This window comes from Penicillium paradoxum, assembly GCF_028828445.1.
Source record: "Penicillium paradoxum strain IBT 22861 chromosome Unknown utg000007l_segment0_segment0, whole genome shotgun sequence".
NCBI lineage: Eukaryota > Fungi > Ascomycota > Eurotiomycetes > Eurotiales > Aspergillaceae > Penicillium > Penicillium paradoxum.
In genome coordinates this window covers 6,392,495-6,418,991 of record NW_026643185.1, presented here as the reverse complement: position 1 = coordinate 6,418,991, position 26,497 = coordinate 6,392,495, and the positions used below count along the sequence as shown (strand labels likewise).

The 26,497-nt window shown below is 49.8% G+C and overlaps 6 protein-coding genes across 6 annotated transcripts; 1 reads left to right on the top strand and 5 right to left on the bottom strand.

Annotated features, from left to right (window-relative positions):
* Positions 1–1,888: 1,888 nt before the first annotated feature.
* N7457_009836 (putative C6 transcription factor RosA-like) lies at positions 1,889–3,798 on the bottom strand (the record flags this gene model as incomplete). The annotated part of the gene is made up of 4 exons (XM_057180879.1): positions 1,889–2,993; positions 3,045–3,272; positions 3,329–3,634; positions 3,689–3,798. 4 exons carry the CDS (start codon positions 3,796–3,798, stop codon positions 1,889–1,891), a joined length of 1,749 nt encoding a protein of 582 aa, XP_057029265.1.
* A 3,598-nt stretch (positions 3,799–7,396) lies between these two features.
* N7457_009835 (CVNH domain-containing protein) lies at positions 7,397–7,784 on the top strand (the record flags this gene model as incomplete). Its single annotated transcript, XM_057180878.1, has 2 exons — positions 7,397–7,529; positions 7,588–7,784. 2 exons carry the CDS (start codon positions 7,397–7,399, stop codon positions 7,782–7,784), a joined length of 330 nt encoding a protein of 109 aa, XP_057029264.1.
* Positions 7,785–12,917: 5,133 nt separating this feature from the next.
* On the bottom strand, positions 12,918–15,899 carry N7457_009834 (putative importin beta-2 subunit; the record flags this gene model as incomplete). Its single annotated transcript, XM_057180877.1, has 3 exons — positions 12,918–13,019; positions 13,078–15,690; positions 15,798–15,899. 3 exons carry the CDS (start codon positions 15,897–15,899, stop codon positions 12,918–12,920), a joined length of 2,817 nt encoding a protein of 938 aa, XP_057029263.1.
* Positions 15,900–17,008: 1,109 nt separating this feature from the next.
* On the bottom strand, positions 17,009–19,994 carry N7457_009833 (uncharacterized protein; the record flags this gene model as incomplete). Its single annotated transcript, XM_057180876.1, has 3 exons — positions 17,009–18,934; positions 19,000–19,718; positions 19,781–19,994. 3 exons carry the CDS (start codon positions 19,992–19,994, stop codon positions 17,009–17,011), a joined length of 2,859 nt encoding a protein of 952 aa, XP_057029262.1.
* Positions 19,995–20,574: 580 nt separating this feature from the next.
* N7457_009832 (DUF803 domain membrane protein) lies at positions 20,575–22,038 on the bottom strand (the record flags this gene model as incomplete). Its single annotated transcript, XM_057180875.1, has 6 exons — positions 20,575–21,025; positions 21,084–21,375; positions 21,432–21,592; positions 21,645–21,735; positions 21,800–21,884; positions 22,003–22,038. The coding sequence occupies 6 exons, from the start codon at positions 22,036–22,038 to the stop codon at positions 20,575–20,577; spliced, it is 1,116 nt and encodes a 371-aa protein (XP_057029261.1).
* Positions 22,039–23,809: 1,771 nt separating this feature from the next.
* Positions 23,810–26,406, bottom strand: N7457_009831 (uncharacterized protein; the record flags this gene model as incomplete). The annotated part of the gene is made up of 2 exons (XM_057180874.1): positions 23,810–25,258; positions 25,318–26,406. The coding sequence occupies 2 exons, from the start codon at positions 26,404–26,406 to the stop codon at positions 23,810–23,812; spliced, it is 2,538 nt and encodes an 845-aa protein (XP_057029260.1).
* Between the last annotated feature and the right edge of the window lie 91 nt (positions 26,407–26,497).

The following is a 26,497-nucleotide window of genomic DNA, read 5'->3' as shown; positions in this document are numbered from 1 at the left end:
AAGGTGTTGTGTTGTCGATATCGAGGTTGCTTTCCTACCAAAACGGGAATGCGGTTATGTCATTATCACGTGAGGTGATCGACAGAAAACCGGTCACGTGTATCTCCACTGCGAAGTATAGAAGGACGTTGAGTGAGTACATAGTGGTGTCGAAGAGTGAATATAGTCTCTACGAGAGAATTTGACAGGTAAAACCACAGTATCCTCTGCTCTGTATCTAACAAGGAAGATATAATCAATTTCAGCATCAATCTGAGAGCGAATTCCAATGACGGTATACGCTCAACGACGAAAAGCACAGAAGTTGTCTAAGCGAAGTAATCAAGCGAATGTCCCGTTTCTTCACGCCAAAAATAGCTCAAGGTAAGATGCAACCTTAGCTGCAAGTTCCTCTTCCTATTCCGACTACACGCCGACCCGAAGTGGCATTGACCATCTGTTAGTGCAAGGACCACGACCACGATGAAGAGTGCCATCGAAGACGCGAATATTCTCAATCCAAATCTCCATTTTGGACAATTCGAAATCCGTATTCCTCAGAAATGAGGAAATTAGTGCGTTGCTAAGAGAGCAACCACATCAAGAGCCAGGGCAACGCAAATAAGCAGGCAAAGATAAATATAGAAAATACGAGTTCGGACGATCGTTGATCGCAATTTCCGCGAGCAGCAATTAACGCAACTCGAATATCAACAAGAACACGGGAAATGGGGGTGAAGAGCAGGAAAGGATCCCCAACAATCTAGGTAATCGCCCCCAAAAATAGCCAGATCCTGGCATGTAGGGCTGCAGTATCTGCGAACAACCATGTCATGGACCGCGGGATACGGAGAGAATATGCAGGCACTCGGATTATGGCACTCGCTCTAATCCCCAAACTGCAGGTGCGCAAGATCACTGATTGCACAATGGCGAGATATAACATGGCCCCGAGCACCCCCGGCACACCCAGATCTATGCTAGAACGGGGGATTGTTACCCGTTTCGGATAGTTCTAGAGAAGCCAAGGATGAGGCGAATACGAGGAACTGGAGAAGGCCTGTGGGGTGCCCAATCGGAGGGGACGATCTGTAGTCTAAATTCCTCTAATATGTATGAGTCCCGTGCTTTTGGCTTCGGTGTGGTGTGTGCTTGATTCTATTCTTAGGGTTGGGGTGTTGGGGCAAATGGTTACCGGTGGCTGTTTTGGGGAGGTTGTGTTGTGTACGGAGTATCCAAGAGCGTGATGCAGGTGCCTCCTTTCAAGCTTCGGTTATGGGGGTGAGGAGCGGGGGTTTCTATCTTTAGCTAGATATTCCCAAGATGAATAGTTTCGTTCTTGACGGGGGTTGGGGGCTACCCTCTCGGGAGAACTGTATAGATCTGGAGAACCGGTAGGTGGAATAATCGACATACAAATGCTTCAATTCGAGGATAACAGCGGTTTCGATAAATTCAGGGTATATATATCAATATGAGATGATCGGTTTAAATCAATTCCGCCCAGTTTGCAACTGCAGCTGAATGTGAAATCCAAACCGAGCATCACAATCAATCACAAAGATCACACACCAACGCTCATGCTCAACAAACACAGAATGAAAAGCCTCAGTATATAAAAAAGAAATTCGAGGGGTGGAACCGAAATGCTCGCGTATAATGATCCGACAAGCACATTGTTCCCCATATCCAGATCCAAGAGCAAAATAACGCCGTAGCCTCCATATTTCCGGGGAATGAAAGACGCTGTGATGTCTTTCATTCCCTTCCTGGTACCCAATAGCCAGAATCCAACTGAACAAATCCTTTCCCAGAATTGTCCTATAATTTCCCATATTTTTGTTGATTTTGTCTTTTTTTGTTGTCTCGGTAAAGATAGCTTCGCTTCGAAAATCGAGTGTGGTTGCATTCAAGTCCAGAGTGAAGCAGAGGCAACCAATCCTGGGATTTCAAAAGGATGGGTCTGTGGATAAACCTCCATATTGAGACCAAGAGTGCCGTCCGTGCGCGGTAAATCAGCGCAGAGCGCCTCGCCGCCGTACGGTGGGGTATAAGATGCTGAATTAGGGATCGAGGAATGATGAGCGTGGCCATGAGCGTGTCCCAGATCTGAAAGACCAAGTTGACCATCATGGGAATCAAGGAGTTGCGGAGAGGGCGGGTAAAGAGAATGCGAGGGGGCAGCGGAGACGTAGGCATCTTGAATGGGGAAGGGGGAATTGGCGATGGTGACGGCGGGAGGAGAATGCAAGGGTGGGGTATAAGCAGCGTAAGAAGGCGAGGCGGAAGCGGGTGAGGATGTGCCAACGAGGGGATAGTCGTGAATAGCGTGGCGATAAGGGCTCGAGGGACCAGAGGAATAGTGGTCGACTGATGAGCGGGGAGACCAGGGGAGACGACTGCGATAGCGGGCGACAATGCCGTGGGGTAAGTCCATGAGAGAAAGGGCTAGACGGAGCTCAGGGTTGAAGGGGTCAGTGGCATTGTGAGCGGCTATTATGCGGTACATCTCTTCAATGGGGCCGATAGATAAGGCACCTAGGTATGCGCCGCCCAGCTCTGGGAAGAAGCGGTCGAGGGAGAGGCCAATGGCAAAGAATTGGGCTAGAATTGGAAGGGCACTGATGTCTGTCTCGCTATTCCGGAGCATGGACGGTGGAAGCCAGAAGAGCCAACGACGAAGGGTTTGGATGCTCTCGAACAATTGCTCGGGTGTTTGGTTAGGGAAATCATCGCGGAATTGCTGAGTGAATTCGACGAGTTCCCCAAGGCGCTGGGAGTGTTCGAGGTTGTGCGAAACGCGTTTCTGCGTCATTCGTAGAGCCTGGATTGTTTGATCTAAATAGGCCAGGTCTTCGTCGAGGGGCTGGTAGGCCCCGGTCATTGAAGGATCTGGCATGCCCAACGCTCGTTGGTTCTCTATAAACTGTGCAAGTTCTGACTCTTGTTTCCAATATGGATGCATCGATTCTAGAACACCCGAGATGCCATGTTGCAAAGACACCCAACTCTGACTGCTCCACTGTTAGTTGAGGGTGCTCTCAAAGAGTTCGCATCGCACTCACTGTTCTGTTGCCTGCCATGAGAGAAGGACAGATGCTGCAAGGATTGCATCACAATTATCCTTTGAGAAGGACACCAGGGCAGCCTGCAGTCCTTGCAACGCCGCAACTTGGTGACGGACCGCCAGCTGCCTGGTTTCCTGGTGCCGTGTAAGGAAAGCAAGATGGAAAGCCGATAAGCTTAGGATGGCGCTCATAACGAACTCGCTATTCAGTGCAATAGCCAAGAAGCTGGAATGTCATTAGCATAAACTCCCCAACCCAGCCAAACCCAAAGACAAACTTACTTGGGCATTTTCTGGGCCCAGACCGTGCTGGCACTCAGCCCTCGGCGATGCAAGTCAATGGACAGTCCGATAATATGATGAATCAAGCGCAAATCAATCCGCGACAAGCCAGACCACCCGGAGCGTGGGCACTGCAAGAGCTCCGGGTATGGAGGCACACCAGAGCGGTGCCAGTTGTCTATTTCCATCTCGATCTCTGGCGACATGAGAAGGTCAGGGCTGCGGCGTGACGCGGGAGGGCTCCCCCGTTGTGCAGTAACCTGGTCCTGGTAATCACAGCGGCAGTTGTGCTTGGTGCAATTCCGACTGGATGGCCCGTTAGCCAGCGCAGAGGGTCATTGATTTCCACTGGGAGCATACCATTGCGGGAAGGTCTCATCGCATCGAATGTGTCTCCTCTTGCATGTTTTGCAGCCGTTGCGAGATTTGGTGTGGCTCTTGCGTGGGGGACCACCGCCTGGACCGACCATGACTGGAGATCGAAGTCACTGTGGACTCCGATGAATGCGAATAGGGTGCGGTGTTGACAATGGGCGCCTCTACCCGGCAGACTCTATGTTGGATGTAATAAGATGGGGAATGTCGAAGTGTTTATAAGAATGGATCTCCAAAAATAACCTTGGGGGCCGAAGAATCAGTTGAATTAAGCACGTGGAGAATACGAGTACTCCAGATCTCCATTCAGGTTAAGAGAGAAGAGGAAAGGGGTAAAGCCGTTTGAGGGGAAAAGAAGGAAAAGGCTTCAGTATATGATCCATCTGGCCCATTATTCGAATTAATCTTTTTGGGGTGAATTTCCCAGTGACGATCGAGATTTTGAGCCTCTGGGTACAGGGGAGTCAGCCAAGAGGATCCAACTGAAAGAATCCCCTAATAATGCCCCTAATCCAATGAGAACCCCCGATCATCCAATATAATCCCAATATACGGAGTCATCCCAAAAGAAAAGAAAAGAGCAATTCGACCAAACCCCCCGTCTACGATAGCCCTCGGCCATTCCAGGTCAACCACATGGGAAGCTTATACAGCTGCCTTCATAGGCTTAGGCCATCGACTAGGCGCATGTGAGCCCATCTTTCGTGCAGGGATATGGAGAGGTCTCTCTATATCGGTGGAGATTACGCATTACTTGGGGGATTTCTTCACTTTCGATCCGGCTGGGCGGCACTAGACTGCACTACTGCGTAGCCCTAAGATCCTGCTCACCCGGTGATATTGCATCTACACTCCGGAGGACTACGGAGTGCGTTGTAGATGATCACATCACGTTACCCAGGACCAAGCAGGATTCCCAAGGCCTCATATTCTCTTTGCTTTTTCCCTGCACCACTTCCCGCGTTCCAGCCAAGACGATGTATGCAGGGGTGAACAGACCCCAGGCTCCCAACATGACAGAAGATACGGAGTACCCCGTGCTCCGTACGGAGTATGGAGTACAGAACCATAATGCATGATTATAGTACCCGATCGTCTTTTGGCCTCGCAAGGCTTTCGATCGGACCCTGGATTGTGGGTCGCCTGTCAAGCACCGTTAACCCCGTCGAGTAAAAGAAAATGCCAATCGCGCCATCTTAGACGCAATGCAAGACTGGTGCTGGGCCTCCACTCTACTCGCTAAAATTCAAGCTCAGCTTGACAGGCGGAAGTCGGGCGTTTCCACCCGCCTGTGAGTCAGATGGCGAGACTAAACGCTGAACTCGGTAATCACAACCGAATGTAGACTTGGAAATCACCTCGATGACTGTATAGGTCGACTTTGCTCCAAAAGACAGGAAAAAACAAAAAAAAAAAAAAAAAAAAGGGCCTTACCTTACTCCGTACACCACTTGGACCCGGGGGATTGGAGGCAACGCGTCTCGAAGGTTTAGTCCGCAACCAGGGGGTGTAAGACCTGGGATCACCGCATCCACATCCCAATTTTTTCCTTACGGTGTACGGAGTACTATTTCCTCTGTATGGAGGACGGAGTCCGCGTCTCTCCTCCCGCTACTCATAAAGTTTGGCCCATGAAGATCATGGCTCTCGGGACTGCTCTCATTTGGCGAAGTTACCATTGGGTTGGGAAGGGAACCCATACCCGGGGAGCCTGAAAGTGTGCGACGTCAAGCGACCCAAAGAGGGAAATGAAGATCTAGTTGCTAGGTGTACAGGTATCAAATAGAGCCGGGCGATCGGCTGTTCCACCGTGTGAATGGCCATGGAAAAGTGGAAAAAAGAAAAAGAAAAAGGACACTCCTTCCTGCAGGGTCCAGGGGCTGAGTACAGCGCAAAACGGGTTGGAATGTTAGAAGCAAAGGGCATTCGGGGGTGAATATGCATTGGAGCTGGAGGAATTAAAAGGTCAGCATCTGAGTCTATCCATCCAAGTCAGAGGCCCCTGAAACCCTGCAGATTGGTGTGACACCAGAAGCCACGTTTTTTCTGATCGGACGTGGACGATGTCTGAAGGGTCTGAAGGGTCTAAAGTCGGTGTGTTCTTTCGATCTGGGCGCCTCTGGCCACGATGACTGGGGCATGACGATGATTACCAGCTCACACGTGGCACCACACTCGCCCGGAGATTTTGATTTGACGAGGTTATCAATCCAGGTCTCCAGAAGATAGTACTCCGTCCTCCGGACCTAGTACGGAGTATCTTGTAGCTGTTTGACCGGTTTGGTTTCAGAGTCCCCAGACGGGACCTTCCTGTTCCAGAATCCGAAAGTCGGAAATGTTCGGGCGCTACTTTTGGTGAAGGAACCCCCCGGAGTCCAATCAGCCGGACTCGCTTGTCGCGACATCAGGCCCAACAAGGTCAAGCTTGGGGGCCAAAAAAGTACCGAGAACGGATGGGTTAGGACTATCAACTTTATCGTTTCTTTTTTTGGCTCGTTTTTCTTTTTCGCGAGCTCGGCGCTTCTTCTCCGCGGAACGCCCTGGAAGATCTGGTCCTCTTGCAGAAGACCTGATTCCAAGTGCGCATCCTCTCATGAAAAACCGAATGAGCAAAGAAGAATCCCGGCGGCATCTCGAACACACCGAGGTCACCAACTTTATTGCGCCAAGAGGGCTACTCTAGACGCGTGTGGGGTTGCTCGATCAGCACAGATCGCCAATACACTATGCTCCTAGGATACTGCCTCTTACGGAGTATACTAGTATACTATGATGGACTCCCCAGCCTAATGACCGTTGGGTCATCTGCAATAGATACTGCATTCCCTCTCTGCACGGCAATCTAAATGACTTTGGACATGTACAGAAGACAGCTCAATCCTCTCCGCCACGACACAGCCTAAAGCTCTAGGTCTAGAAATAGATCGCAAAAGAAACAAACTATATGTAGCTAAGCAAACCTGAAACAAATAGATCGAAAGTCTGGGATCTCCCGACTTTCGACGGACTAGGGATATCTTCCCAAATAGAGTCGTTAGCGTCAACCTGGGAACTTGGTTTCCTCGGCCACGGTATCGTTGGGGGCATACGGAGGATGGAGTACGGAGCACTGGGAGTATACAGAACTTATTGCCCGACAAGACTCATGCCCGACAGTTGATACATCGAGACGTGAGGCTGACAACACACGTTGCATAGGCCTCCTTCGTGCATGAGATCATCATGACCTTTCACCTGGGTAAAACATGACCACGCCATATAATGGACGGAGCCTTCAGCCAAGCCGATATTACTCAACCCTATCAGATAGCTTACCTATCGGGGACTATGCGGAGGAGAGAAACAACTGCCACGAGTGTCATAATGAGAAAACCATGATGGTAGAGCTAGCCGCCTCCACGACTTCAAAAATGGCCACAGAAATCGACACCATAGCGATGTCATTAGAGGCAACAACGCCTGTAGTTAAATTCATTCGTATCATATCACGCCAATCTCTGGTTTCTTTCTTTTCTCTTTCTTGGAATGCAACATACAACACCCTGGCAGTTCTCGGCTTCACTTCCACCTCCCGAGAGCATTTATTAAGCATTCGCTACAGTCTGGCTGATACATAGCCCCAAACGAGGCCGAAGAACCTCCCGTGATTGACTGCGCCTCGCGGCGATATACATAGCTCGATTCCACAATAAGATGGGCTTCCACAAATCATCCATGGGCATCAAGCTCAAGGATAAGCACCTCGTCACCGCTTACTGCAAACGTCCCTCCGGAGAAGCAACGTACTCGGAGCTCGACTTAAACCAATTCCTGGGGGCAAGAAAGGGTCAGGATTTACCCATGTTCTGTGTTGTTCATCTGACTCCGAAACTGACACATTCTAGGTGACTTCGCCTGGGGTGAACAGAATTTTTCGGACCGCGCACGCAACGTTGATTTCAGACTCGAGGGACCTAACAACGAGCCAGTACTGTATGCAGAACTCGAGGACGACGAAGGAAAGTCTCACCAGCGCCATTTAAACCTAGGAGCCTGCATCAAGAACGAAGATGGACAGTTGCATTTCATGCAATGTTTCTAGTGGCACAGGGAGCATATTGTTTCATATTTCTCAAATTGTGACTATACAGAGATTTGAAATGAAATCACTTGGCTTGTGCCGGGTCTTACCTAGGCAATGTGAGCCATGTATAATGTACGTTCCCGGTCCAAGGTAGAAGTACCAACCGGTCAGTGACATCACTACTGAGGCTGTGAAGATCCGGACACCCCCAAGAACCCCCCGGCTCATCTCCTAGGAGACCCATGGCATGACCCTGGGGGCAGCACTAGATCGATCAACTCCGCATGGAACGAGGCCAAATGCGTGAGATGGCATTCAAGGCAAAAAAGTCTACGGAGTAGACAGAACCCCGAACCCCAATCCCCCGAAACCCCAAAAGCCCAAAAGCCCAGCCAACAAGAATCAGAACCGGATCCTGGCCTCCCTTGACCTACAATAGCCTTGGTCATCTCTGCACGCCGCAAACGGCATAGCCCCGAAGAAGCGAGAATGACCAACGCCTGCCAGGCGCTCCCATTGAGAACCAGGCTCCCGGGTACGCTATCTCTACGGCTCCAGAATGAATCCACTAGCAGGATAGTTAATCACAGGGTGGGACACAGGGTGAGAAATAAGCATGGCGTAGGTTGCGCCCGGATTTCGTGAAAAAAAGTAGTTAAGGGAAAGGCTCGCGTCTTGGTATTTGGGCTTTTCCTTGTCTGAGCGGCCAATTGGAGCGAACGGCTCATCCGGTGGCGTTGGTTGCCGACTGTTAATTATAACGGGCCAATGAGGCGAGCGCCGGAGGCTGTTTTGGTTTAGATTAGATGGCTCTTGTTTCTCGTGCTCTTTCTCTTTTGGTTCCTCCGGTTATCCTGAGGCTCGGCTTGATAATGTAGGTGGGTAGGTGGGTTTTGGTTGGTGATGAGTGTTGCAAGCATGGAGGCCTCGGGGGAGTCAGGGGAGATAGGCATATCCAATGGTATACACGTAGTTTGATATAGGAGAGGTACCTGCTGCTGGGAAGAGGTAAGACAAATACTCGGTACTGGCCATGCATACTGCCTGCATCGTAGATCCAAAAATAAATGCTGCTCGGATGTTGCTCGGTTGCTGGGCTGCTGGGCTGCTGGAGCCTTGCTGGGGCTTTGTTAATCCTAATCTTTCAATTCGTCCCCGCTGGTCCGAGGCCTGGTGGGGACATGATGGTCCATATTGGCTAGATTACTCGTGATGTGGTGTCTGTATCATTTGTATCAGGCATGAATCGATGGGACTTGGAGAGACAGGGTCAGGCAGCCCTAGGGATTCTTGGAATCTCTCGCCCGCGACACTTGTAACTTTGGCTGTGTACGGAGTAGATACTTCCAAGAAGTAACTCCTTTGATGAAGAAGCAGGCTTCTTATTCACCCAATAGTCCGCAGGCGTAGGGGGCGAAGTGATTCAGGAAACGGTCGAACAAGGTGTCCACCAATGGACGAACGCGATAACTCTTGAGACAAATTTAGCACTAATAAATGGTTTCACACTGCGGGTCAAAGGTGAAATGAACGAATTCCGAATATGCCTTGGATGATCGGGCTTACATTCTCAATACAGAGTAACGGTAGCAGGCTTATGAGCCCAAGAGGTGGATTGTCGAGTGTGCATCGCCAGGTAGCAGGACGGATGTAAGTCTTCGACTCCTTTGAAAACAATGTGATATGAGACCCCTGCATTTCTGTGGTCAATGCATTAATTGAGCTTAGTACATCGATGGACGTTCAGCGACCGTAGCTTCTACAGAGCTGGGTTGAGCGGGAACAAAGCCCCTTTCATTGAACTCGTAATAAGTTATAACCTCCCATCCGGTTCCTCTTTTGCAGTTTGAAACCACAAAATCAATGTTTCAATAGTCATAGACAACTAACCAGTCAGGCTAGACCTTTGAGAGGAAGTGTTGTCGCTGGCGAGGAGAAATGTGTCACTCGCTAAGAGCGACATCCGCCAATCGTTACTCTCAACATAATCTGGCGACTCGGGAATTTGATGCTGGAGAATGACTGCTGTTGAAATTAGAAACGACTGTATCGCCAGATGGAATTTCCAATCTTCTGCACGGGCATACTTACTACCTGTCTTGATATTGGCGCTTGGGCTTGTTTGATTGACTTCCTCGTTTCCACTGGCAACCCCCTAAACCCACGTTTCTTCACATGACGAGCACAATATTCACTGACTGTAGGAGACACCAACAAAATCAACTCGCTATACGCTAAGCATCTGTGACCTCTTCTAGCTGTACGTCCGGCCTTGCCAACCCAAGTCGAAATAGATCAACACGTGGCATCTTGTCCAAGACGAGTGTACTCTCACAATAGAGTGTTGGAGTGCCCAATAGGAACAAAGCAGTGCTCGCTGCATGCCACCGGCGGATGGACCGCTGGGAAGAGGGTGACGGCCATGGTATCGGTATCAACCGAGATTAAGAGCTTGAGGCCCATAGTCAGATTTCCACGCATCGGGCTCAAAGTTTCCGGGGCAGTCTTCGCGCATGGGATCTTGTCCAATGCACTCGGCGTTGTCGTCGGTGTTATGACATGAGAGGTTGCTATAGTATGAACTCCATCTCAATCGACCCAGATTGATACCGAAAGACAAGGTTTTCAATCTCACAAATTTCCAGGTTGCCCTCGAACCCGAACAGCCATTGTTGTGTTGACCATGTCTTGCCAATATAGAGAGAGTTCAGGGGATAAGGAGATGCCAATGTGATACAAGCCAGAGCCCTGTGAGAATCCATCCGACCACTGTCACCACAGTGTAATCTCCACCTCTGGATCCGCAGATTGTGAGCAGAGCGCCTCTAAGGGTCAATAAGGGACTACTGCGCATTACAATGTTGACCGGCCTGAAGGATTTCCAGCGTATCGGGGCACCAAAAGCACCGCTCAAAGTCACGGTATCCTGGCCTCCTAGACCGACGACCTGGCAAGAAGGCTCGATCTCTCAAAGTTTTCTGTGCCAGAAATCGTCAAGCTTGAATATATCGTTGTTTTCGTGTCGGGGCAGCATATATATGAGTCGCTCAGTCAATCTGTCACTGTCGTTGGCTAGTGACAGTCGACAAAAGGTCTCGAACGCCGCGTCAGTCTTGTCGGCCTTTGGACGGCGTCTCGAGAATCCCATCAAGACGTATGAAAGATCCATGTGCCAATGTTTCCCAGCTTCACGGCTTGAAAGGCACTGCAGGGCAATTAGGACCAGTTCTGGAGGACTGAGGATGATCGAGCCTTCATAATGATCGATAAGCTCTCTTGAGACAAGGGGGTCTCCTCGAACTCCGTTGGCGAGACTCAGTTTAAACATAGTCCCGAAGGACTCTGGGTCACAACCTCTTTCGTATATCGATATAGGTTGGATCGATGGGCTCAGGAGATTCTCAGGAAAGATCCACTTCCTACTTCCTACGTGCCGCAGCATTCTACTTACCTCTGGAGTGAAATCACGAGGATTTGAAGAATCCGGATGGTATAAGTCACTTGGACGCCCGATAATGACCACCACAGAATGGGCGCCACGGACAAAATCACTAATCCGATCAGTATCTTCAGCGTGTTCCCCATCTTCAGACATGCAGCTGCACCGAATCCAATCAGCAGCGATTTCAGCCGCCCAGGCTGCAACCTCAGAGGTGTGAAGAAGCTCATCCAATTTTTTGGACGTAGAGTCCGTCTTCAAATGCCGGATATCACTCCTTGGTGGGCCGACACAACAATCATCCTCAATGACTAGCTATCATTGAACTTACCAGGCACACAATGGCGAAGCACGACTGAACCCACCCTAGACACATGGCCCCCAAGGATAAGTGTGGATTCGAATTTTCCCAAAGCTGGGCTTCAACAAGCGCGTAGACTATTTCAACCACGATCGGTGTAAACTAGACCCTTCTCGATCAGGCCCACGTAGAATTGACACGCTCATTGACAGCAATGTTCTGGCCCTAGAAATTCGATCGTCACTTCTTGTAGAAGCATGAACGGTAAACCTTGGGCTCACGGAAGAGTGAGCAGTCCAATGCGCTGCTTTCGGTGTTAATGTCGGCATTTCGGCGATGGTTCATTTGTCCAAGCTCGAGATCAGACTACATAGTACCAGCATGAGTGCAACATCATCTACAATATGTTCTGTTATGAAATTACTCACACAAGGTTCTTTATACCAGAGGAGCTTGGAAAAGGCGGATGTAGGCCCATTAATTACACTTCTATAACTCTTCACGGATCAGATCAAGGAAACAAGAGACGTCACAACAGATACCACATCACTTCAATGCAACATTCGTCCCAAGAGTTAACGCCTTTGGATCATGCAATTCGCCTTGCTAACAAGCACTGTGATGGTTTGGAATTCACTGTTTGAAAAGACTATATATCTTCGACCGTTGCACGATCATAAGATTTGATGCACCCCAGCAACAGCGGGATAGAAAAGAAGAAGCCAAAAAAGAGACTACGAAAGAGACCAAGAAAGATGCTCCAAGTAGACGCTTCCAAAAACATCAAAAAGCACAAATTGATTGACTTCAAAGAACGTGCCTCGCAAACATAGTCAAACATCTCATCCAATTTCCCCCCAAAAGCACATTGCAGAACATCGCCCAAATACCAATAATCTACACCCTATGAGATATATACAAAAGGTTGTTTGAGATCTCCATTGCTAATGCGGAAGATCTATCTATCTAGGTATCTATCTAACGGGGGTATGAGTATGCAACGCAAAGAAGAACCCCCAAATCAACGCTGAGAAAAGGAGAAAAAAAAAAAAAAGCAAAAAGCAGAACTATGAACCTGTCCTAACTTGATGATGTTATGCACAATGGTATGCAAGATGGGAATCAAGAAGTAAAAGAAAAAACAGCGATCATAAAGAGTCATGCATGCCCATGTTGCAATCATGAGATATAACGTAAAAACATAGCGAAATCGCAGATGCTCCGTCCCATGATTTTGTCCCCCCAAATATTCCTCCTCTTCCTATTAACCTGAAATTTCCGATCCCTGATCCCACCCTATGCACAGATCTTGCTGCCTCGTCCAACTCACCCCAGCTGAGCCTGAGCCGCAAGTGACGGCCAAGTGACGTGAAAGTAACGCCAATCTCAGTAAAGGGTCTAGCGGCCCGGCTCAGACCCGGTACACTGTGCGAAGTGTCTGGGCCACAGCCTGGGGGAGTTGGCTGAGGAAGTTGTTGAAGTCAGGAATCAAGTTCTTATAGCCTTGAAGTACCTATTTATATGTCGTGGTTAGCGGTGTATTACCGAGAAGTGACGGGAGATGATCTTACCTGCTGGAATGAGACTTGGATATCTCTGTACTCCTCTTGTGCCAGCGAGCGAGCGGGGAAGGTGGCGATTGCCTGGAAATAATCAAGCAGACTCGATTCCATCGCTTGAGGGTTCTTCATAACGACTTGGTTGAAGCCGAGGAAGGCCGAAGCCTTTTCACGCGTGAAGTCAATCTTCTCCATCGACTTCAGGAAAGCACTGGAACATTCACTCAAGTGGGGGGCGATCTGGTCCGCACAGCAGAATCCCAATCGTCCCAATGCCATTGCAGCATTTTCATTGACTGAATCGATGACTTCTTCGTTGCTGATGATGGCAACAAGCCCCTGGTAAAGCTGCTCGGCGTAGGGCGCAAGGGGGGCGTTCTCGTGGACAGCAATCTCACCGCACGACCAACAAGCATTGTTCAGGACACTAAAGCCGGTGTGACGATCATCATCGCGAATCAGGTCCAAGTCGAGCTGCTTAACCATAACCGGTGCGAGGCTGGGAACAAAGGCTTCCAACTGCGGGAAGATGCTAATCGCGCAATCTCCCAGCAAAGCATACGTCGATTGACGGACTTCGTAGTTCTCGTCTTCCATGCAGTAGCGGAGGAGTTCGAAGAAAGGCGGCTGAGAAGTACGCACGAGCTCGCCACTCTTCTGCGGGTCGATGGCCTGGATGATTGCGCTAAGCAGATCAATGCTGGTGACAAGGAAGTCCTTGTCTGGCTCATCGAATTGATAATTTCCTCCTGACTGAACGGAAGCCTGCAAATTTCCGTAGATGATCTTCATGCAGCGACCGAAGATAGGCTGTGCAAATGGAGCAAAGGCATCGCCATAGGCTCCAGCAATATATCCGAGGCATTCAAGCAAGGGGAAGAGCTCCCGGGAATCATCATCGATGCTGTTATAGCGACCAATAAGGGCAGGCATCAGGATATCAACCAAATGCGGCATCGCCAGCTCAGTCATCACACATTCGGCGAGCGTCTGTACGCAATCGTAAAGAATGTACATGTTTCGGTTTTTGTACTTGTGGAAGCATGCCACAAACTGGCGCAAGATAGGCTCACAATAGGGCGCCAGGTTTTCTTCCGCCTTTTCCTCCAGACTAGCGAATGCAGAGGCTGCAGCTTCTTGAACCTTTTTGTTGTTGTCCAACATGCGATGGAGAATACCTTCCATCATAGGCTCAAAGAATTGGGCTCGCTGAGCAGGGTCGCGGAGCTGAGCTGCCCAACCAGAATAACGAGCTAAGCACCAGCAAGTGATCTGCCGCACAACAGGCTGTGCATCATTCAGAAGTGAGATCAAGTAAGGGACCAGTTCTGGAAGGTGGGGGGTGATAGCATCCATGCAGCCATCCGCCACAGCACCCAGGGTGAGGACGGCAGCTTCTCGGTTCGGCCACTGCTCATGGCGCAAAGTCTCTGTCAAATAAGGCAGAAGGATCTCAAAGACAGGACGGTGGTAGACGGTAGCGAACACATCAAGCGCAGCGGCAGAGCATTTACGCAGGGTCCACTGACCTGAAGGATCATCTCCGAACTCCGAGTCTTCGATTTCGCCTTCACTCAGATCATCATCTTCGTCCACCTCTGACTCTTGCTCTGGGACAGCCTCTGGTTGTTCGCCCGGTTTGGACACATTCAGACGATCACCCTTCGATTTAGCAAACTGTGGTTTCATATCTTCGGCGCGATCCTCGGTGTCAGCGTCATCTTGCTCGTCCATCAGCCGAGCCACTTCCTCCTCGTCGTAAATCATGTTCTGAAGGAGGACGGGAATGATCTTGGGCATGTATGGGGCCAATTCAGCCTTCAGCAGCTGCTGCTCTCCGGCACCAATCCAGAATTCAGCAGCGTCAAGTGCAAGCTCTGGGTCGTCTTGAGACTGTTGTTGCACAATGATGTAGTTCACCAACCCTTCCATGTGAGGGGCCAGCTTCTCTGGCGCCGTCTCCACGAGCTGGGAGAATGATTGGCATACCATTTGTCGGACTCCAGTATGCTGGTCTCCAGCAAGACTAAACAACTGCGAAAGGAATTGATCGAGCGATGTCATCAATGACTGGGGTTTGAATGGCAAGAAGACGTGAATTGTTGTGAGAGCAGCGACCCGGATACGGGAACTCTCAATTGAAGTGAACTGAAGCAAACTGGGGACAATAATGTCGAGGGGGCGTTGACCGTGATAATCACGATCCAGGACCTTGCGGTTGTCCTCACAGACCTTGAGCATTGCGTCCATTGCAGCTTCCCGAGCTGACATGGGAACATCCCCAGTGGCATTGCCGACAAGATTCAGAAGCTCATTAACGATCTCAGGCCAGGCCAAGAGGCCTCCTTGAAGAACCATTGCGGTGATAATAGTACCGGCAGCATTTGAGACATTGCGATCAGCGTCGCGGAGAGTGTGCAGAGCGGCGGACTTGATGTAGACCAAGCTCTGGGGCGAGATAGTGCTGTACGCAAGATGAATCTTTGTCTTGACATTTAGCGCAGCGGCGAATCGAACGGTGGAGTATTCATTTGCGTTGATTCCCGCGGGAGCAGGATGCGAAGTAGAGAAGATGTAGGTGATGTAATTGACGTAGTCGGGCGACGAAGTCGCCTGTGCGAGCATCTGCAATCAAGAGATCTGAAGTTAGCTCCCATCTTCGGGTGATGTATTGGCGCGACCGCATTAGGAGGACACTCGACAGGAAAAGAAAAAGGAAGAAATCATTTTACCTGTTCAGCCTGCACACGGGCATGAGGATTGCCTGCATTAAGAGAGTCGCGAAGGCAGCCAGCCAGCTGCCTCAATGGCTCATCTTGAGGTTGCCAATCCATCTTGTTACGGTGAGTGGACTCGATGCGACGGAAGTAAGTCGAAAGTGCGAGTAGCACAGGAGCCCCGCCGAGAATGTGGGAACGGCTCCCTTCGTTTCCCCAGATCAAGGAGACAAAGCAAGATTTCCGATCCGCTGAGGCAGATCCAGGAATGAGACGTGTAGGTAATTGAGGGTGACCAAAGCGATATGGCGAGACGAGTAAGGCCAGGATCAGAGGACGTCGGAGATATAGAAGACTGAGGGGTGTGTATGTGCTGGCAGAAAAAAAGAGACCGCTGAACTTGGTAGGCGGTCAGTTGCTTGATGTCCATCATCTGGTCCTTCGGATAAACCCTTCGGATAAACATAACTCCGTAAATAAACCTGCCTGTTATAGGCAGGCAACATCTCTTCTTCTATAGATGTACTCCGCAGTCATCCATATATCCTCATGTGATGATTGATGACTGACTGACCTGGTAGTTGAAGCTGAAGGATGGTTGAGAGAAGAAGATTTGGAAGTCACGAACGAAAAATTATTGCGGGGGGATTGCCGCTTAGGAAATTCGTTATGTACATGACCCTCAGGGCCTGTTCAGGTTCCCAGGCAGGTCCACTGGACTGCTGAACCATCCTTTTCTGCTTGTACCTAGGTACCACTGCACTCTTCCCTGAACCTCTTCTCCACGGCTGGTCTATCGGCATGAATCATGATACTATAATGTGAGATTATCACTCATGTACTAGAAAACAGCATAACTCCACTGTCCACTGGACTGTATGGAAAGAGTATGGGTATTTATGCACAGATGGAAGTTCTCAGACCGGGCCCGTATCCATCACATGCAAGATATCCCACCAACGAAGCCGGGTAAAACACATCGCTTGGAACCCAGATATGTAATGAAATGCAGAAAACAAATACCAGATCCTGCGATGACATCGTGAATACATGCGCTCCAATGATCCAATGATTCATCCAATGACACAAAATGGTCTTCCTGAAATGCGAATGGATGCAAACCAACAAGGCTGCAAGGTAGCGTCAGTCAAGGTGAATAATGTGAAAGGGACGGGTCAACCCAGCAGAGGAAACAGACTGCAACATACCACAAATGTACAAAGTGATCATGCCCAAACCATCTTCTTAAGATCATAAACAAGGTACTCCAACCAACCCGTTCGTTTCTTAGCGTCGGCCAAAGATATAATGTCAGATTGTTCAACCGCAGAAGACGCCTCGGTGTTGCGTCCCTGCCCTGCAAACATGGCGCGCTCGATATCCAAACAGATGGAGCGAACCCGATCCATCTCCCGAACAGTCCCTCCGGTGGCACCAAGTCTCGGGCTGGCCACCGAATTCGACAGCGGTAGACTCTTGAATGCAACAAAGCGGGTCGTAGCACGCTTACTGCCACGGAGCCAGGAAACGAGGTCCCACTCACTGTTGGCACTGGCGGTGGTCTCTAGTGTGTTCAGATCAACATCACTCTGCAGGGATCGGGTGTTCACACGAAGAGTATTGATGTCCCCGTCACGATAGACAATGACAAGGCCGACGTTGCTTGCCTCGTTGGCTTGACTATCTGTTAAGATTGATGTGATGTATGTACCATAGTGGATGCGGGAGACGGAGCGTAGGTCAATGCGCTCAAAGGAAAGGACCTTGTCAGTCTCCCAGTCAAAGCGACAACTATACACTGCAGCGTCGGTCAAGAGAAGGACCGATTCCTCGAACGGCAAGGTACGAAGGGTGTTTGGTTGACGTGGTGTCAGCATGGTCCAGCCACCGAGGAATTCTTCAGAGGGACTACTGATGACGATATTGCAACTTGTATCAATGGCGTTCTGACGAAGCTTTTGAACCGAGATACCAGGATCAGTGGTTTGAAGCTGGACGGCGAACTCATCAAAGACCTGAATCGAAACATTACCCAGCAGGTAGTCGATGCAGGCTTGGGAGAAGAAGTCATTGACGATATTATTATAGTAGCGGGATAGTGTCAATCCAAAATCGTTGAGAGCACCGCGATAATCTCGTTTGCGTGTGCGAGTATAATCTCCCTTCAAAGCTGCAGTTGATGAATACTGTTTTGAGATTGCATCACCGTTATCCGCCCAAAGAGTATTGAACCATTGAGTGGAAGAATCACCGCCGAGATCAATGTCAATACCTTCATTCTCAAGTTGACGCTCAAGGGCCCATTGGCCAAATGCACACTGGGCAACACCTGTCCGGTCAAGGCAATCCATACAATTAGTTCTGATGATTCCCTTTTGGGTCTGCAGGATATTCTTATCCGCAACAATGGTGTAGCAGAACTCATTTAGGGTATCCTTGAGTCGGTCAACCAGGCGAGATACATTTTCGAATTTCATGCCTCTGCACTCGCTATGGAAATCAAACCACTCCAATTGCAATGGGGCGCCATCAATGCCACCGGAAGCATTGAATGATTCGGTATATCGTTCATACTGTTCACCTAGCTTCAGTTCGCCAGCCAATTTGTCAATGAGAGATACAGCCTGAACTTTTCCATATCGTCGACTGAACTCTCGGAAGTGTCTGCTGAAGGCAAGTAAATTCGTGTCTGCGGAGTGATGGAGCACTGGAACTGGCTTCAGGGCATATGGGGACTGGGAGAAATAAAGGGGAATGGAGCCCCGGACCTGCAAGTAAGAGTAGGCAGGATGAGAAGAAGCCCAGTCCGGAACAGAGAGAATCTGTTCTGTTTCAACCGTGTTTGCTGTGTTGCCATCATCATCGACACCACGGCGCAAGTATCGGAGACCTGGCCGATTGACAGACCGCCGAGAGATCAGAGTCAAAAGATAATCACGCTTTGTGGCATCAGCCTCAACAGCCTTGGCCTCGTGCTTTTCGCCGAGGATTCGACCTTCAGAGAGATCCTCTGAGCCCTTCGAGGACTGTTTCTTTGCAGCACCAGCAATTGTGAATTCCCGTTGGCCGACAAAGCCTTGGATCAAAGGTAGAACAAAGCCGTGAGCGCCATGATCAATGAATTTGTTCATCAAATGTTTATTCCAAAAGTACTGCCAATTGGTTAGCAACTAAAGCTTCTCTGCAAATATCCTACGGGATTTTGGGTCACGCATACCAATGGATCCACAACTTTATGGAGGGGAAGCTGGTCTTTCCATGCTTCCTGTGTATATAATGAGCGCGTAAGATCATAATCATATGCAAAGAAAAAGTTATGCGACGCAAACAAAAGCTTCGTATACCGAAGCAGCTTCGGGAGTAAGTCCGCAGCTTGGCCATAATTGGGCCGATCAGCCTCGATTTCAGCCAAAGGCTCTTCAGGCAAGCTTTCTTTCACAGCCTTAGGCTGTTCCTCATTCAAATCGTCCAAAGGGTTCGGTGTTTCATCGAAGGGAGACTCCGGTGTATCCTGCTCCAATGCACCCGGCCTCGGCAGGCCCAGGTTTTTGCGCGACAGCCAATTGGCCGCAAATCGTCCGAAGCGGACTTTTTTCCCAATGACATCTTCAGCAATACTGCTGACATTACTACCGCGGCCATGCGGAGTATCACGTGTGGGCGAAGCCGGTAGGCTATGGATCTCCGCCTCTGCCTCGGCTCTATCAGTTTCGTTGTCGGGGAGGTCATCTTCATCGGAAGACGATTCGATGGTGATCTCCTCTTGCGAACACTCCTTCTTGGCTTGGAGAATAGCGCGGGCCGCGTCGGTTTGGGACGAGATTGGAATAATCGCAACGTTGCTTACGGTGTAAATCGGACGGCCTTCAACCTGCGCTACCTGCTGGCGCTGCGTGATGGAAATAAGGAACGAGTATGAAGCGACAGACAAGAGACCTATAGTAATAATGCAGGTGGATTAGACTCTGTTCTGATTGCTGCTTAGATCGTCCACATACCCACTAGACCATAGGCCTCCAAAGCATCCTTCCCGTCCAGTGGTTCCGAGGCGAAAGTGGGCAACGCTGTAATTTTGTTCGTCTTGTAGTCGATGCGAATAGAGGAAGCCTCATTGTTGCTTCCGCTATTATTCCGCGGTCCGTTGGCCGGCGCATACAGAACTAGACCATCGACCGCGGCGACAATGGCCAATTTGCGCAATAAAGCGGGCATCGCGCAGGTTCCCCGCGAAGATAACAAAATCACACGGCTGCCCTTGACGTCTATAAGCCTCCTCAGAAAGACCGGAAGCCAGGAACAGGCATTGAAAAAATACGTAGGCAATACGTTGAAGCTGTAAATTGAAGATGAAGGAATCTCGGATGGGCGTGTTCCATCAACAGCTGACCTGCAAATACATCATCGGCCCCACCCGCGTACGTCGCCCTTTTATTCCGCAGAAAGCCAACGTGATCCAGTATATACAAGTCTCTCGCCATGCCATATCACCGAAAAGAAACAAAAAAAAAAAAAAGTAAAATGAGAAGAATAAGACAAAAAAATCGCAACCATCCAGAGGTACCCAGAGTCATATCCAGTCGTTCATACAGACAGGTCCAGTGCCTGATGAGTGCCCGAGTCTCAAATGCAGCTCTGGCATTTGAGTCGGAGAACAGTAAAAATACAAGTGGAGATCAAGCCTGTGGAAGGAAAGCTTGCGAGCAGCAGAGCGTGTAGAGAGGAAGAAAAATCATTTCAAAAGGTCTTGTCATAAGACGAGTACGGGGTCAGTCCTTGTGATAACCTAGGGAGATCAAAGTTGGCTGTTCCGCTTGGTATGCAGGGCAGTTTGTGCCCCAGTCCGCTCGAAGGTTGGACCAGGCTCCCCATTACTTATGTCTGCCAAGTTGTTCATGCCAATTCCGTTCTCCACATCGTATGCGTGAATGAGGCCTTCGCGGTCGCCGTTTCCATTGAAAAATGTGCTCGAGGTGCTTCGGCGGGACTGCATGGAGCGCCTGGTTTGGAAGCTGGCCAGACCGTCTGTTGGCACACCGTCTTCGTCAAGCTTGGAATTTACCATGGAATGTCCATCAGGGTCATGTCGCGAAAGATTCAAAAGGTAAACGCCGGTGAAGATAATGAGGAATCCACAGAGCAGGGATATCGTGCTGACAGCATCTGTGGTGTTGAATCCCCTGAACAGAATAAAGGACGCGCAAAGGGTCGCAGTCGTGAAGGTGACATAGTAAAGTGGGTTCACACTATCGAAGAAAATCATGTTAGCCTCCCATCTGCAGACTTCTCCGGGTCTTGACTCACATGGACGTGGAAAAAGAGTTCAGTGCCTTGTTGAAGTAGTTCATTTGCGTCAAAATGCAGAATCCGGTCACAATCGCAAAAACGTAGGTGGATGCATGGACAAATTGGTTGTTACCGTTAATGGTCAACTTCACCGCAATACCGAAGGCCTTGACGGACATGACGGAAACAGATCCAACAGTAGAGCAGATCGAGATGTAGATGAGGGGGTTCTTCTTGCCGTAGATCGGCGCAACCCGATAGATCATCACGGTCGAGAAGATCGCAACTACCAGACAATAAAATAGGAATCCTGGTCGCAAGGTCAGCAGGCATTTCCAGGGCGGAAGACCGATCAGCTATTTGTACCTGGATGGACGGCATATGCAAGAATCTCATTGACTGTCTCCACCTGCTTGTCTGGGGGCGCATGGAGAACGATGACGACTGACCCCAGCAAGCACAGTGCACAGCCCAGTTTTCCCAATACACCAAGTATCTCGTTGAGGAAGTATGAGCTCAGGACCGCACTATAACATGTCAGCTATGTGATTATCCATCTCGTTGGGAAGTATTGCTAACCCGATCAAAACACTGAGCGCACCCAGGGGCGTAACCAGAATCGCAGGCGCAAAGGCATATGCGGCAAAGTTGGCGACTTCGCCAAGGGCCACTGTATAGATATTAGCATCCTGGTCGCAATGTGAAATCTGGCCATTGGGTTCCGTACGTGTCACTATGCCACCCCCACCACACCGGACTCTTCAGATATGAGAACCCTTCTCCTTCAAACCCATGACGTTCGGAGGCATGCATCAAGCCCTATGTTTAGAAGCGTTAGCGACTCCGCTCTGATGGTTGTCGCTTTGAACCGAAGCTCCGTGGCCTTCGGCCAGCGGGTCCAACTTTTTGTTTGTCGGGGGTCTCGTGGGACACGAACCTTTTTGGTGATAACAAAACTCGTACCGATTGCCATAGTCGATACAATGGCTAAAATAAGCCCGACATATCTACAGGGGCGCAGCGCGCAACGATGTTAGAGCCTGTCGCCAGCCTGCCTTTGAGGGCCAATTCCAAGGGAGCTGTGGGAGCCATACTTGTCCGGAACCATGTTGAGGTAATTAACGAATCCTTGTCCAAGGAGCCGAGTGCTCCTAATGTCGAAAGACCTCCAGTGCCGGCAATGGATCAGGGAATGAGCGAGAGACTCGGGTGAGCGAAGGGAGGATTCGGCAATAAGCTTGGCCCGGAGGGATAATGACGGAAGGGATCAGAGTGAAGGGAACGACGAATGTCACAAAGAGCCAGAAAAATGAGCCAGCCCAAGATTTCTGCGTAAGATGAGTAAGGAAGATGGAAGATGAAGACAGAGGTGTGCCTGCGTGCGGTGGGGTTCCGTTTCAAGGCCGATCGGGACGCGTAAGAACAACGGCTGAAAGGGCCTTGGAAGGTACCGAGGTGTTCTCCAAGCAATTTTAATTTTAATTTTTCACGTTTTATCTCGGAATCTGGAAGTCTAGATCGACTGTCTTGATCCAAGCGCAGAAATAGAAATAGCATCATGGCCCCATCGAAACTACTACGGAGTACGGAGTACGGAGAGGTAAATACATGTACGCAATAGGAATACCATCAACGTCGAATCCAGTTACGTGTCACAGGATTGTGTACCTTTGTTGCTCCCAGGATTTCGGCGCTTTACCAAGGAACCACTAAAACAAAACGAATCAATTGGACCCTGAAGGGCGGCCAAGATCGGCGTTTCAGCTCGGTCCGAATGCGGCATGGGGTTCTATACATAGCCACTAGGAGCCACCTGGCTGCTCTCCCCAGAGGCATCTTTAAATTGAGCCCAAATCCCATGACTTGAACTAATTAATGTCCACTTAAAAGTGGATTATGAATAGGTGCGCTTGCAACCTTGGAAGGCATAGTCTATACAATAGTCCGAGGGGCCATCCCCAGAGTCTTGCAACTGCCTAGGCCCTCTGTTATACGTACTAGAAGACTATCACATACAGATCCAACACCGTTCAATTGCTATCATGACATTAAACACCAAATGTGCCGGTTTCGAGGAATCGATGTCAGGCTAGAGTAACACTAACGGGCTGAGTTTCGGCGACACAATTACTTAGTGGCCGACGGATTTGGTTATACAGACATAGCACGCAACCGGAGATCCAATGGTGAATAAAGATTCATTGATCAAATACTACACACGTGGTTCAAGCCATCGCGCCGATACGCCGAGCTGCCAAATCCTAAAGGAAATGCATTTGAAAACACGCGGCCCGAAGGGGCGAACCATCAACACCGAACAAAGATTTTGGCCGAAGACCGGAAGGTGGTATCTTGAATCGCAATCGCGAGGGGAAAGTATGAAGACAGAATAAGAAGAAACGCAAAAGGATGGAAGGTGGGCCATTGAGTGATGTGTTGTGAGCACCAGGGGTTACATCCCGTTGCGGGATGGAAAAAGAAGAGGCGAATGCCCCGAAGTTTGGAAAGCGTGTGTGTGCTGGGGAAGGGGTCGAACATACCTATTTTAGTTAGTAACCCAACGAGACTGGACCCACTGCGTCCACCGGTCGAGGTCGTTGCTGGGAAGGATGAGTATTAGTATGTTGGATGGGAACATATCGAGTGGAGCGAGGCGTCGGTGTCTAAACTCGCTGACCACTAGACATGGCGGATAAGAAACTGTGCGGACAATGGCTCCAGGAATGACAGGACGAGAACAAAGTTTACGAAGAGCGACGACGTTTGGTGTCAGTGGTGGTTGGCACAACGTCTGAGTGCTCGTCATCTTCACGAGACCGTTTGGTAGACGAGTTTTGGTTTGGTGAGTCTGTCAAGGAATGGTCTACTTCGACCAGCTCTGCAGCCTCCGGCTCTTCAAAATGAGTGTCATAATCACCAAAATGGTTTTCGTCAAACTCGTGATCGTGGACACCTTCGTCGTCACCTGCGACAGGGGCAGCGAGTTCATCCTCGGATTCCTCGTAATCTATGTCTTTGAAGTGATCCAAGTCATCGGGCTCGGTGTCTCTTGGAGGAGTTTGCAGTAAATCCTCGGCAATTTCGAGCAAATCATCTGCAGGCTCTGGGGTTCGGTCCTTCTTGTCAGAGTCGGCTTGCAATCCACTATCTGACAGTGGACCTGTCTGGTCATGGGGGTGGTCGGTGGTTTCATGCTGCAAGGAAGTTGCCGAGACAATCTCATTCGTCGGCGGGGCATCTAACTCATCTTCGTCCTCTTCATCAAGGACATGTGCCTGATCAGCAGATTCTTGGGTTTCGACGTTATCATCTTCAACACCAGTGATATCATTATGAGAAGCCTCTGGGTCATCGAGCGAGTCGGGGTTTTCATCTTCATAGTATTCTTCGGGCCCCAGATCATCGTTCTCGGGTTCTTCTTCGTAAAAGTTCTCATGGTCAGTCTGATCCGCACCGGATGGGCCGGCGTGGGCAGCATCCGGAGAGACATCTTGTGTATTCTCTTTGGTTTCATTTTCAACAATAAATCCAGATATAGTGGCAGTCGATTCACTATGCGGGCCTTGCGGGCCTTCGGAATCATAGTGATCTTCAGTCGTATCGCCATGAACATAGTCGTATTGATGAGCTTGTTCTATCTCAAGGTGCTCTGACTCCTCAGGTTGACCTGGTTCTTTGATCTCGGCTTGCGTTGCAGGATGTGCCAGTTCAGACTCGGGCATCGCCTCCGTAGCCCTCTCACTAGACACGGATGCATCCTCATCCGGCGCATGGGCGATCTTTGTTTGAGTATCAGAAACGTCCTGGGGCTGGACTTGGGAAACACTGCTAGGTGACACATCCGCTGTAGGCCCTGGGGTCGTTTGCACCTCAGTGGTTGCATGGTCTTTTTGGGCTTCGTTGGCATAGTAGACCTCGTCTTCGTGTTCTTCGGCACAGTGAGCTTCAAAATCCTCGGAACCTGGCTCGGGCTCATCGTATTCATTCCAAGAGTGGATTTCGGCCTGCAGTTCGGAAAGCGTCTTGCCTGCAATTGCAGCGGCGCTAAGATCCAAGATCTCGTCTGAAAACGCACGTCTGCTGCTTAGTGTAAGGTAAAGAGCATCGGGTTCGTTAGTCCCATCGTTACGGCAAAGTCTAAGATAAAGATCTAGAATCTGGTACAAGGTAACTCTTGATGTGTGAGATGAGTCCTAAAGAGGGAGAGTCAGCGAACAAGTTTTTGATGGGGAGAGATTGAAGCGATGCTTACCTCTGTCATTTGGATTCCCAGGGTGTCGATATCAATGACCAGAACGTCATTGCCAAGAGTTTCCTCGAGCACCTGGCGGAGATGCTTGAACAATTGACCAATGTTGTCATAAGCTACATCCTCATCCTGAAGAAAGTAGGTCTCTGCCGAATCTCCCTCAAGGGGAGGGAAAAGGGCGATCTCGCAGTTCTGATAGAGGATTTTAACTGGGTGTAACCGTTGATCCATGTATGGGATCTGGTGAACTGAGTCATCATGAGTCGCAACCTGGTGGTTTCCTTCAGACACAAGCGGAGCTTCCGGATGCCCAGTAGCATCAACCTTAGATTCTTGGGTGGGGGTTTCGACTTGACTAGTCTCCAGGCCCTTGTCGGAAATATCTTTTGCCTCAGTCTCTGACACAGAAGGTTGTGGCATCTCGTTAGCCTCTTTGCCAAGCTCTGGCTTCTCGTGGTGAACGCCGGTTTTGGTATCGCTGGTGATTTCGGATGGTTCCTCGGCAAGGTCGTCTTCAACTGTACTGGACTCAGCCAGGTTGCGAGAAATCTCAACATTGGAGGCCTGAGATTCATCTTGAATAGGAGATATTTCTACAAAGTCATTGGGGTCCTGAGGGGCTGCCTCAGGCAATTCTGCGGTCGCAATAGTGGGATCTGCCCTGATAGGACTAGCAGCGCCTTCATTGTTGCGCGTAGGTTCGACATGAGTGGCGGGGACGGCTTGGTTAATCTCTTCGATGGAATCGCTTTCGATCATTTCTTCTTGGTATGTCTCTTCCTCGAGTTGCACGTCGATGTCGTTGTCCTCGTCGACGTAGTTGTCAGCGTCGATCATGGATCCTTCGGAGGGCTCGTCAGCCATGTCGGCATCGTAGATTGCGTCGTTGTTGGGTTCAATAGGCTGAGAAGTGTTGGTAAATTCGTCTGCGCCCATCATTTCACTGTCCATGTTGGAAACACTGTCTTCCATGAGATCAATGTCGATATCAAAATCATCAGCCTGCCCTTGATAGGGTGAGGCCATCTCCATAGAGTCATCCATAGAAGGGACGTCCATCATAGGATATGCGATCGGGTGAGCTGCTGTCATAGCAAAAGAATGCGTAAAAATGAGCTTTTGGCGTCGTGGGTGGTGCTAGAACGTTCAGCAGTGAAGTTCCATGAAAGCGGTTGAGCTGAAA